The 12,162-nt window shown below is 48.6% G+C and overlaps 1 protein-coding gene across 4 annotated transcripts in view; it reads left to right on the plus strand.

Moving 5' to 3' along the window:
* LOC140420865 (gamma-aminobutyric acid receptor subunit gamma-4-like) overlaps positions 1 to 12,162 on the plus strand; it is a 559,891-nt gene that overhangs the window by 482,151 nt on the left and 65,578 nt on the right. For 3 of the 4 annotated variants that reach the window (XR_011946626.1, XM_072504962.1, XM_072504960.1), the window contains exon 7: positions 10,333 to 10,485. The exons of the other annotated variant lie outside the window; for it this stretch is intronic. Coding sequence is in view for 2 of the 3 variants with exons in the window: in XM_072504962.1 (XP_072361063.1) it covers positions 10,333 to 10,485 (153 nt within the window). In the remaining variant the exon portion in view is untranslated. The remainder of the gene's footprint in view (positions 1 to 10,332; positions 10,486 to 12,162) is intronic. 4 annotated transcript variants of the gene reach the window in all.

Raw genomic sequence — 12,162 nt, forward strand, 5'->3', positions numbered from 1 at the left:
GCAATACTCCAAATGCAGCCGTACCAGAGTTTTGTACAGCTGCAACATGACCTCCTGACTCCGGAACTCAATCCCTCTACCAATAAAGGCCAACACTCCATAGGCCTTCTTCACAACCCTATCAACCTGGGTGGCAACTTTCAGGGATCTATGTACATGGACACCTAGATCCCTCTGCTCATCCACACTTCCAAGAACTTTACCATTAGCCAAATATTCCGCATTCCTGTTATTCCTTCCAAAGTGAATCACCTCACACTTCTCTACATTAAACTCCATTTGCCACCTCTCAGCCCAGCTTGCAGCTTATCTATGTCCCTCTGTAACCTGCTACATCCTTCCACACTGTCGACAACACCACCGACTTTAGTGTCGTCTGCACATTTACTCACTCACCCTTCTGCGCCTTCCTCTAGGTCATTGATAAAAATGACAAACAGCAACGGCCCCAGAACAGATCCTTGTGGTACGCCACTTGTAACTGAACTCCATTCTGAACATTTCCCATCAACCACCACCCTCTGTCTTCTTTCAGCTGGCCAATTTCTGATCCACATCTCTAAATCACCCTCAATCCCCAGCCTCCGTATTTTCTGCAATAGCCTACCGTGGGGAACCTTATCAAATGCTTTACTGAAATCCATATACACCACATCAACTGCTCTACCCTCCTCTACCTGTTCAGTCACCTTCTCAAAGAACTCAATAAGGTTTGTGAGGCATGGCCTACCCTTCACAAAGCCATGCTGACGATCCCTGATCATATTATTCCTATCTAGATGATTATAAATCTTGTCTCTTATAATCCCCTCCAAGACTTTACCCACTACAGACGTGAGGCTCACCGGTCTATAGTTGCCGGGGTTGTCTCTGCTCCCCTTTTTGAACAAAGGGACCACATTTGCTATCCTCCAGTCCTCTGGCACTATTCCTGTAGCCAATGATGACATAAAAATCAAAGCCAAAGGTCCAGCAATCTCTTCCCTGGCCTCCCAGAGAATCCTAGGATAAATCCCATCAGGCCCCGGGGACTTATCTATTTTCAGCCTGTCCAGAATTGCCAACACCTCTTCCCTACGTACCTCAATGCCATCTATTCTAATAGCATGGGTCTCAGCATTCTCCTCCACAACATTATCTTTTTCCTGAGTGAATACTGACGAAAAATATTCATTTAGTATCTCGCCTATCTCTTCAGACTCCACACACAACTTCCCATCCCTGTTCTTGACTGGTCCTACTCTTACCCTAGTCATTCACTTATTCCTGACATACCTGTAGAAAGCTTTTGGGTTTTCCTTGATCCTACCTGCCAAATACTTCTCATGTCCCCTCCTTGCTCGTCTTAGCTCTCTCTTTAGATCCTTCCTCGCTACCTTGTAACTATCCATCGCCCCAACTGAAACTTCACACCTCATCTTCACATAGGCCTCCTTCTTCCTCTTAACAAGAAATTCCACTTCTTTAGTAAACCACGGTTCCCTCGCTCTATGCCTTCCTCCCTGCCTGACCGGTACATACTTATCAAGAACTCGCAGTAGCTGATCATAGAATTTACAGTGCAGAAGGAGGCCATTCGGCCCATCGAGTCTGCACCGGCTCTTGGAAAGAGCACCCTACCCATGGTCAACATCGCCACCCTATCCCCATAACCCAGTAACCCCACCCAACACTAAGGGCAATTTTGGACACTAAGGGCAATTTATCATGGCCAATCCACCTAACCTGCACATCTTTGGACTGTGGGAGGAAACCGGAGCACCCGGAGGAAACCCACGCACACACGGGGAGGATGTGCAGACTCCGCACAGACAGTGACCCAAGCCGGAATCGAACCTGGGACCCTGGAGCTGTGAAGCAATTGTGCTATCCACAAGGCTACCGTGCTGCCCACTGATCCTTGAACAAGCTCCACTTATCCAGTGTGCCCAACACTTGCAGCCTACTTCTCCAACCTATCCCCCCCAAGTCACGTTTAATGGCATCATAATTGCCCTTCCCCCAGCTATAGCTCTTGCCCTGCGGTGTACACTTATCCCTTTCCATCACTAACGTAAACGACACCGAATTGTGGTCACTGTCCCCAAAGTGCTCTCCTACCTCCAAATCCAACACCTGGCCAGGTTCTTTACCCAAAACCAAATCCAACGTGGCCTCGCCTCTTGTTGGCCTGTCAACATATTGTGTCAGGAAACCCTCATGCACACACTGTACAAAAAACGACCCATCTAATGTACTCGAACTATATCTTTTCCAGTCAATATTTGGAAAGTTAAAGTCTCCCATAATAACTACCCTGTAGTTCAGCCCATACTACCTCGGAAGATGAGTCCCCATCGAGCATCCTCTCCGCCACCATAATACTGCTCTTGACTAGCAGCACCACACCTCCCCCTCTTTTGCCTCCTTCTCTGAGCTTACTAAAACACCTAAACCCCGGAACCTGCAACATCCATACCTGTCCCTGCTCTATCCATGTCTCTGAAATGGCCACAACATCGAAGTCCCAGGTACCAACCCATGCTGCCAGTTCCCCTACCTTATTTCGTATACTCCTGGCATTGAAGTAGACACACTTCAAACCACCTACCTGAACACTGGCCCCCTCCTGCGACGTCAAATCTGTGCTCCTGACCTCTATACTCTCATTCTCCCGTACCCTAAAACTACAATCCAGGTTCCCATGCCCTTGCTGCATTAGTTTAAACCCCCCCCAAAGAGCACTAACAAATCTCCCCCCCCCCCCACCAGGATATTTGTGCCCCTCAGGTTCAGATGTAGACCATCCTGTCTGTAGAGGCCCCACCTTCCCCAGAAAGAGCCCCAGTTATCCAGAAATCTGAATCCCTCCCGCCTGCACCATCCCTGTAGCCACGTGTTTAATTGCTCTCTCTCCCTATTCCTCATCTCACTATCACGTGGCACGGGCAACAAGCCAGAGATAACAACTCTGTTTGTTCTAGTTCTGAGCTTCCATCCTAGCTCCCTGAAAGCCTGCCTGACATCCTTGTCCCCTTTCCTACCTATGTCGTTAGTGCCAATGTGGACCACGACTTGGGGCTGCTCCCCCCCCCCTTAAGGACACGGAAAACACGATCCGAGACATCACGTACCCTTGCACCTGGGAGGCAACAGACCAAACGTGAGTCTCTCACGCTCCCACAAAATCTCCTATCTGTGCCCCACACTATCGAGTCCCCAATTACTAATGCTCTGCTCCTCTCCCCCCTTCCCTTCTGAGCAACAGGGACAGACTCCGTGCCAGAGGCCCGTACTCCATGGCTTACCCCTGGTAAGTCGTCCCCCGCACAAGTATCCAAAGCGGTATACTTGTTTCTCAGGGGAACGACCGCAGGGGATCCCTGCACTGACTGCTTCTTCCCAGTCCCTCTTACAGTTACCCATCTATCTCCAATCTTTGGTGTAACTAATTCCCTGAAGCTGCTATCTATGACCCCCTCTGCCTCCCGAATGATCCAAAGTTCTTCCAACTCCAGCTCCAGTTCCCTAACTCAGTCTTGGAGGAGCTGGAGATGGCAGCACTTCCTGCAGGTAAAATCAGCAGGGACACTAACGGCATCCCTCACCTCAAACATCCTGCAGGAGGAACATTGCACTCCCTTCCCTGCCATCCCTCTAACTTTCAACCAAGATCTGGCTAACAACTAAATTTTTTTTTAAAAACCATAAATAATAATAATACAATATGGTACTTACCTCACACCAATGGGTTTTATTATTAGGTTAGAGGAGGAGGGCAGGTGGGAGACACTACACGTGTAGTGTCTCGGGTTTCCTCTCCACCAGAATTTATTGGTGAGGGACTTCCCAGAAGTCCACGGGTCAAACTTCCTGTTCCCGCCTTAAAAAATAATTTAAAAAAAAAACAACAGCAAAGAGGAACAGAAACGGGACCAGGTAAGTGTTTACTTAAATACTCACCCAGCAGCAGCCCCCGCACTCCGCTCCCGCTGAAACTCCAAGAGATGCTCCTGCAAGGTAAGTTATTTCAAACTTCAATACTCACCCACCAGCAGCCCCCGCACTCCGCTCCCGCTGAAACTCCAAGTGATTGCCCCTGCAAGGTTAGTTATTTTAAACCTAAATACTCACCTACCGGCAACCCCTGCACGCCGCTTCCCAGAAGTCCGCGGGTCGAACTTCCTGTTCACGCCTTAAAAAATAGATTTTTTTTTTAAAAACAACAGCAAAGAGGAACAGAAACGGGACCAGGTAAGTGTTTACTTAAATACTCACCCACCAGCAGCCCCCGCACTCCGCTCCCGCTGAAACTCCAAGTGATTGCCCCTGCAAGGTAAGTTATTTCAAACTTCAATACTCACCCACCAGCAGCCTCTGCACTCCGCTCCCGCTGAAACTCCAATCAGTCAGGGTCAGTGTGTTCTGGGTCAGTGTAAATGCATCAAGATCCGTGTGTTCTGGGTCAGTGTTTATCACTCCGGGTCAGCGTGTTCTGGGTCAGTGTATATCAGTCTGGGTCAGTGTGTTCTGGGTCAGTATTTAAGTCGTGGTGCACATTGGTACCAACGACATAGGTAGGAAAAGGGGTGTGGAGGTAATAAACAAGTTTAGGGAGTTAGGCTGGAAGTTAAAAGCCAGGACAGACAGAGTTGTCATCTCTGGTTTGTTGCCGGTGCCACGTGATAGCGAGGCTAGGAATAGGGAGAGAGTGCAGTTGAACACGTGGCTGCAGGAATGGTGTAGGAGGGAGGGCTTCAGGTATTTGGATAATTGGAACGCATTCTGGGGAAGGTGGGACCTGTACAAGCAGGACGGGTTGCATCTGAACCAGAGGGGCACCAATATCCTGGGAGGGAGGTTTTCTAGTACTCTTCGGGAGGGTTTAAACTAATTTGGCAGGGGAATGGGAACCGGATTTGTAGTCCAGCAACTAAGGTAGCCGATATTCAGGACGCGAAAGCGTGTAATGAGGCAGTGGGGAAGGGAACACTGACAAAGGAGAGTACTTGCAGGCACGGAGAGGGGTTGAAGTGTGTATACTTCAACGCAAGAAGCATCAGGAATAAGGTGGGTGAACTTAAGGCATGGATCGGTACTTGGGACTACGATGTGGTGGCCATCACGGAAACTTGGATAGAAGAGGGGCAGAAATGGTTGTTGGAGGTCCCTGGTTATAGATGTTTCAATAAGATTAGGGAGGGTGGTAAAAGAGGTGGGGGGGTGGCATTATTAATTAGAGATAGTATAACAGCTGCAGAAAGGCAGTTCGAGGAGTATCAGCCGACTGAGGTAGTATGGGTTGAAGTCAGAAATAGGAAAGGAGCAGTCACCTTGTTAGGAGTTTTCTATAGGCCCCCCAATAGTAGCAGAGATGTGGAGGAACAGATTGGGAAACAGATTTTGGAAAGGTGCAGAAGTCATAGGGTAGTAGTCATGGGCGACTTTAACTTCCCAAATATTGAGTGGAAACTCTTTAGATCAAATAGTTTGGATGGGGTGGTGTGTGTGCAGTGTGTCCAGGAAGCTTTTCTAACGCAGTATGTAGATTGTCCGACCAGAGGAGGGGCAATATTGGATTTAGTACTGGGTAATGAGCCAGGGCAAGTGATAGATTTGTTAGTGGGGGAGCATTTTGGAGATAGTGACCACAATTCTGTGACTTTCACTTTAGTAATGGAGAGGGATAGGTACGTGCAACAGGGCAAGGTTTACAATTGGGGGAAGGGTAAATACGATGTTGTCAGACAAGAATTGAAGTGCATAAGTTGGGAACATAGGCTGGCAGGGAAGGACACAAATGAAATGTGGAACTTGTTCAAGGAACAGGTGCTACGTGTCCTTGATATGTATGTCCCTGTCAGGCAGGGAAGAGATGGTCGAGTGAGGGAACCATGGTTGACAAGAGAGGTTGAATGTCTTGTTAAGAGGAAAAAGGTGACTTATGTAAGGCTGAGGAAACAAGGTTCAGACAGGGCATTGGAGGGATACAAGATAGCCAGGAGGGAACTGAAGAAAGGGATTAGGAGAGCTAAGAGAGGGCATGAACAATCTTTGGCGGGTAGGATCAAGGAAAACCCCAAGGCCTTTTACACATATGTGAGAAATATGAGAATGACTAGAGCGAGGGTAGGTCCGATCAAGGACAGTAGCGGGAGATTGTGTATTGAGTCTGAAGAGATAGGAGAGGTCTTGAACGAGTACTTTTCTTCTGTATTTACAAATGAGAGGGGCGATATTGTTGGAGAGGACAGTGTGAAACAGATTGGTAAGCTCGAGGAAATACTTGTTAGGAAGGAAGATGTGTTGGGCATTTTGAAAAACTTGAGGATAGACAAGTCCCCCGGGCCTGACGGGATATATCCAAGGATTCTATGGGAAGCAAGAGATGAAATTGCAGAGCCGTTGGCAATGATCTTTTCGTCCTCACTGTCAACAGGGGTGGTACCAGGGGATTGGAGAGTGGCGAATGTCGTGCCCCTGTTCAAAAAAGGGACTAGGGATAACCCTGGGAATTACAGGCCAGTTAGTCTTACTTCGGTGGTAGGCAAAGTAATGGAAAGGGTACTGAAGGATAGGATTTCTGAGCATCTGGAAAGACACTGCTTGATTAGGGATAGTCAGCACGGATTTGTGAGGGGTAGGTCTTGCCTTACAAATCTTATTGAATTCTTTGAGGAGGTGACCAAGCATGTGGATGAAGGTAAAGCAGTGGATGTAGTGTACATGGATTTTAGTAAGGCATTTGATAAAGTTCCCCATGGTAGGCTTATGCAGAAAGTAAGGAGGCATGGGATAGTGGGAAATTTGGCCAGTTGGATAACGAACTGGCTAACCGATAGAAGTCAGAGAGTGGTGGTGGATGGCAAATATTCAGCCTGGATCCCAGTTACCAGTGGCGTACCGCAGGGATCAGTTCTGGGTCCTCTGCTGTTTGTGATTTTCATTAATGACTTGGATGAGGGAGTTGAAGGGTGGGTCAGTAAATTTGCAGATGATACGAAGATTGGTGGCGTTGTGGATAGTAAGGAGGGCTGTTGTCGGCTGCAAAGAGACATAGATAGGATGCAGAGCTGGGCTGAGAAGTGGCAGATGGAGTTTAACCCTGAAAAGTGTGAGGTTGTCCATTTTGGAAGGACAAATATGAATGCGGAATACAGGGTTAACGGTAGTGTTCTTGGCAATGTGGAGGAGCAGAGAGATCTTGGGGTCTATGTTCATACATCTTTGAAAGTTGCCACTCAAGTGGATAGAGCTGTGAAGAAGGCCTATGGTGTGCTCGCGTTCATTAACAGAGGGATTGAATTTAAGAGCCGTGAGGTGATGATGCAGCTGTACAAAACTTTGGTAAGGCCACATTTGGAGTACTGTGTACAGTTCTGGTCGCCTCATTTTAGGAAGGATGTGGAAGCTTTGGAAAAGGTGCAAAGAAGATTTACCAGGATGTTGCCTGGAATGGAGAGTAGGTCTTACGAGGAAAGGTTGAGGGTGCTAGGCCTTTTCTCATTAGAACGGAGAAGGATGAGGGGCGACTTGATAGAGGTTTATAAGATGATCAGGGGAATAGATAGAGTAGACAGTCAGAGACTTTTTCCCCGGGTGGAACAAACCATTACAAGGGGACATAAATTTAAGGTGAAAGGTGGAAGATATAGGAGGGATATCAGAGGTAGGTTCTTTACCCAGAGAGTAGTGGGGGCATGGAATGCACTGCCTGTGGAAGTAATTGAGTCGGAAACATTAGGGACCTTCAAGCAGCTATTGGATAGGTACATGGATTTCGGTTAAATGATATAGTGTAGATTTATTTGTTCTCAAGGGCAGCACGGTAGCATTGTGGATAGCACAATTGCTTCACAGCTCCAGGGTCCCAGGTTCGATTCCGGCTTGGGTCACTGACTGTGCGGAGTCTGCACGTCCTCCCCGTGTCTGCGTGGGTTTCCTCCGGGTGCTCCGGTTTCCTCCCACAATCCAAAGATGTGCAGGTTAGGTGAATTGGCCAATGATAAATTGCCCTTAATGTCCAAATTGCCCTTGGTGTTGGGTGAAGGTGTTGAGTTTGGGTAGGGTGCTCTTTCCAGGAGCCGGTGCAGACTCAAGGGGCCGAGTGGCCTCCTTCTGCACTGTAAATTCAATGATAATCTATGATTAATCTAGGACAAAGGTTCGGCACAACATCGTGGGCCGAAGGGCCTGTTCTGTGCTGTATTTTCTATGTTCTATGTTCTATGTTCTATGTATCAGTCAAGGTCACTGTGTTCTGGGTCAGTGTGTTCTGGGTCAGTGTATATCAGTCAGGGCAATGTGTTCTGAGACAGTGTATATCAGTCGGTCAGTGTGTGTGGGTCAGTATATATCAGTTAGTGTCAATGTGTTTGGGTCAGTGTATAGCAGTCTGGGTCAGTGTGTTCTCGGTTAGTGTATATCATCAAATCATAGAATCATAGAACTTACAGTGCAGAATGAGGCCATTCGGCCCATCGAGTTTGCACCCGTCCTTGGAAAGAGCACCCTACCTAAGTCCACACCTCCACACTATCCCCATAACTCAGTAACCCCATCTAACCTTTTTCACATTAAGGGCAATTTAGCATGGCCAATCCACCTATCCTGCGCATTTTTGGACAGTCAGGGTCAGTGTGTTCTGGGTCAGTGTATAATGAATCAATGTCAGTGTGTTCTGGGTCAGTGTATATCAGTAAGGGATAGTGTATCTGTCAGAATATACCTGTCAAGGTAGTGTATATCTATCTGCGTCAGTGCTCATCTTCCAGGTCAGTTTATTCATCATCTCTTTAAACTGGTGCCAAGTTTCAGACATGAAACGTGGATCTTTGTTTAAGTTTGTGCGTCCATCCAAATCTCATATTTGAAGCTTGCAACATTTGACCCTTTCCTTTACAGTGTCAATATGGCCAGTGAAAAACCAGTCCACATGATAGTTTTCTACCTGACAGGTATACACTAAACTGAATACATTGGGCGGGAGTCTCTAATAATGGGGCTATCTCCCCACGCCGGCGTGAAATCCGGCGCCACCCACTGCGGCGGCAACGGTTCCTGAAAGTGAGGAATTCTCCCCTTCCTGGGGAGCTGGGTTGCCTCCGGAGTGGTCCCCGCAGCTCCAGCCGTCGCGGAATGGCCGGCACGAGTTCGCGCATGCGCGGAACGGCCGGTGTATTTCAGCCATGCGCGGGGGTTCCCTTCTCGGCATGGCCCCCGGGCAATATGGCGGAGCCCTACATGGGCCCGGCGTGAATTAAAATAGGCCCCCACGGAACCAGCCCGCCCGCCGATCAGTAAGCCCCGATCACGGGCCAGGCCATCGTGGGGGCTCCCGCTAGAATCGGATCCCCCCGCCTCCCCATCCAGGACGGCCCCCGCTCACTCACCTTCCAGGTCCCACCATATGGGACCTGAGTAACCCACGCCGGCAGGACTCGGCCAAACCCGTCGGCCACTCGGCCCATCGGGGCCCAGAGAATTGCCAGGGGGGGCCACGGTCAATGGCCCCTGACTGGCGCGGCGGCAATCCCGCGGGCGCCCGAGAATCGGCGCCGGACAATGGGGAAGCCGGTGTCGGGATGCCGGGTCAGATAATCCCGGCCATTGATCCTGACAGGTATACACTAACCCTGACAGGTATATATTGACCTAAATACCCTGACCCTAAAGGATATTCACTGATCCTGAATACACTGACCCTGACAGGCATGCACTGACCCTGAATACACAGACCCTGACAGATATATAATGAATCTGAATACGCTGACCCTGACAGACATGCACTGACCCTGACAGATATACAATGGCTCTGAATACACTGACCCTGACAGGCATACACTGACCCTGACAGATATACACTGACCCTGAAAACACTGACCTCACAGAAAACAACATCTCTAAATACACTGACCCTGACAGGCATACACTGACCCGAACGCTGACCTTTAATACAGTGACTCTGACAGATCAACAAACATTGTAAATGTTTAAATGAGTGGACATGAGCAAATCTTCATAGTCAAAGCTGCCAACAATGTGATCGGAGTGTTAAAACAGGAAAATCAGTCAGGAAATCAGCTTAGAATGTGAAAGGCCTTTGAGAGCTTGACAGAGCTGGGAAGTTCCATAGATCTGAGATCCTGAGAAAGAGTGAGTTATCATGTGATGGGTCTTCAGACATCACACTCTAATTGGACTTTGGTGAGCACTTAATCTAAAATGTGAAATTTGGATTCATACATGACAATGATCATTTAGATATCAGAAACGATGTGGAATGTTTGTTCTGAGCACTTGGAATGCAGAGAGATGACCAAATTAATTCTAACCTTCATTCTTTTTGATCAGGGGACTACACTTTGATGATCGTTTACTTTGATTTAAGTCGAAGAATGGGATATTTTGCTATACAAACCTACATTCCCTGTATTCTAACTGTTGTCCTATCATGGGTCTCATTTTGGATCAAGAGGGATTCAACTCCTGCCAGGACCACACTTGGTAAGAATATGACATTGACAAGGAAATATGAATTGTAAAGGATGGTTAATGTGGAGGATGAGATAATATGAGTCAACGAATAAAGGGGAGAAAATCTTCCTTTAGTATATGACATGTGGAGTCAATGGACATCGACACTCTTCATTCTGGATAGATTGGCAATCAGCCCACATTTTAGAGAGTTACTGAAGGTTCCATGTTGACATCCATTATTCTAATTAGGAATGAAATAAATGTGACAATGTCTTTGATGAAGTGCCAAGTTAGAGATTGATTGAATAGATTGCGAGACACGCTATTTCTGGTGCTCTTTTGAAGGGCGTTGTATCTTGACTGAGCAGCATGATTTTCCCTGGAGTTCAATCAGCAAGGACAAAGTTTTTTATTGCCCAGTTGTGTTTGCCCTTGAGAAGGTGGTGGTGAGCTGCCTTCTTGAACTCCTGCAGTCCCTGTGGTGTAGGCACACGCACAGTTACGAAGGGAGTTCCAGGATTTTGACCCAGCCACAGTGAAGGAACGGCGATAGCAAGTCAGGATGGTGAGTGACCTGGAGGGAAACCTGAGTTGCACATGGATCAGTTTTGGAACAGCTGCTTTTTAACCACGTGCATACTTGATTTGAATATTGGTGCAGAAGCATTGCTCTCCAGGATTGTAGATGATACCATGCCAGAAGAGACCGGAAGGAACTGGGAACAGACTATCAGATCTGCATAGAATTTGGATCCAAACTGATGAGATGGAGATGTGGATAAATGTGGACAGATGCGATTGTGAAAAGATATTTAACAGTGACATAGATGACACAAAACTGGAGTTAGATTTTGGGGATTGGATAAAGGGACATGTCAGAGGACAGAGGACGGCAGTAAAGGGATGAACCATAATTTGGGCTTTATAGCTGGAGGAATGGTAAACAGAGCATTAATTCAATCCTAACCAAAGCATTAAGGAGTGGTCACACACAGTAAGATTCCTCTTATCTCTTGCTCATAGATCAGAGGCGGGATTCTCCTGTGCGCCCACCAGCGAGAAAACCGGCACAAACCACTCCGGCGTCAACAGCCCCCGAAAGTGCGGAAGTTTCCTACTTCCGGGAGCTAGGTGGACGCCGGAGGGGTTGGCACTGTGCCAGCCGTGCCAAAGGGACTGCGTGAGTTAGCACATGCGCCGAAGGGCTGACGTGATCTTGCACATGCGCAGAACCGCCGGCATGGTTCCGCGCTTGCGCAGACTGGCCGACGTATTCTCGTGCATGCGCAGGGGGTTGTCCTCTCCGTGCCGGCGGGATTGTGGGTCAGGCCACCGTGGAGGATCCCCCCCCCCCCGAGGACCGCATCAGCTGACTTACCTGCCAGGTCCCACCATGTGTGACCATGTCTAATCCACGCCGGCGGGACTGGCCAGAAATAGATGACCGGTCAGCCCTTCGGGGCCCGGAGAACTGCCATAGGGGCCGCTGCCAATAGACCCCGACTGGCGTGGCATGATCCCTGGCGGCGGAGAATATGGCAGCCGACGTCGGGGCAGGCTTCTTCCGCCCTCCGGGGATTCTCCGACCCAGCGGGGGGTCGGAGAATCCCGCCCCTGGTCTCAGCCCGGTTGAATAGATATACGAAGCACTGGGGCGATATTCTCCGACCCCCCGCAGGGTCGGAGAATCGCCGGGGCTGGCGT

Source organism: Scyliorhinus torazame, chromosome 5 (assembly GCF_047496885.1).
Source record: "Scyliorhinus torazame isolate Kashiwa2021f chromosome 5, sScyTor2.1, whole genome shotgun sequence".
Lineage (NCBI taxonomy): Eukaryota > Metazoa > Chordata > Chondrichthyes > Carcharhiniformes > Scyliorhinidae > Scyliorhinus > Scyliorhinus torazame.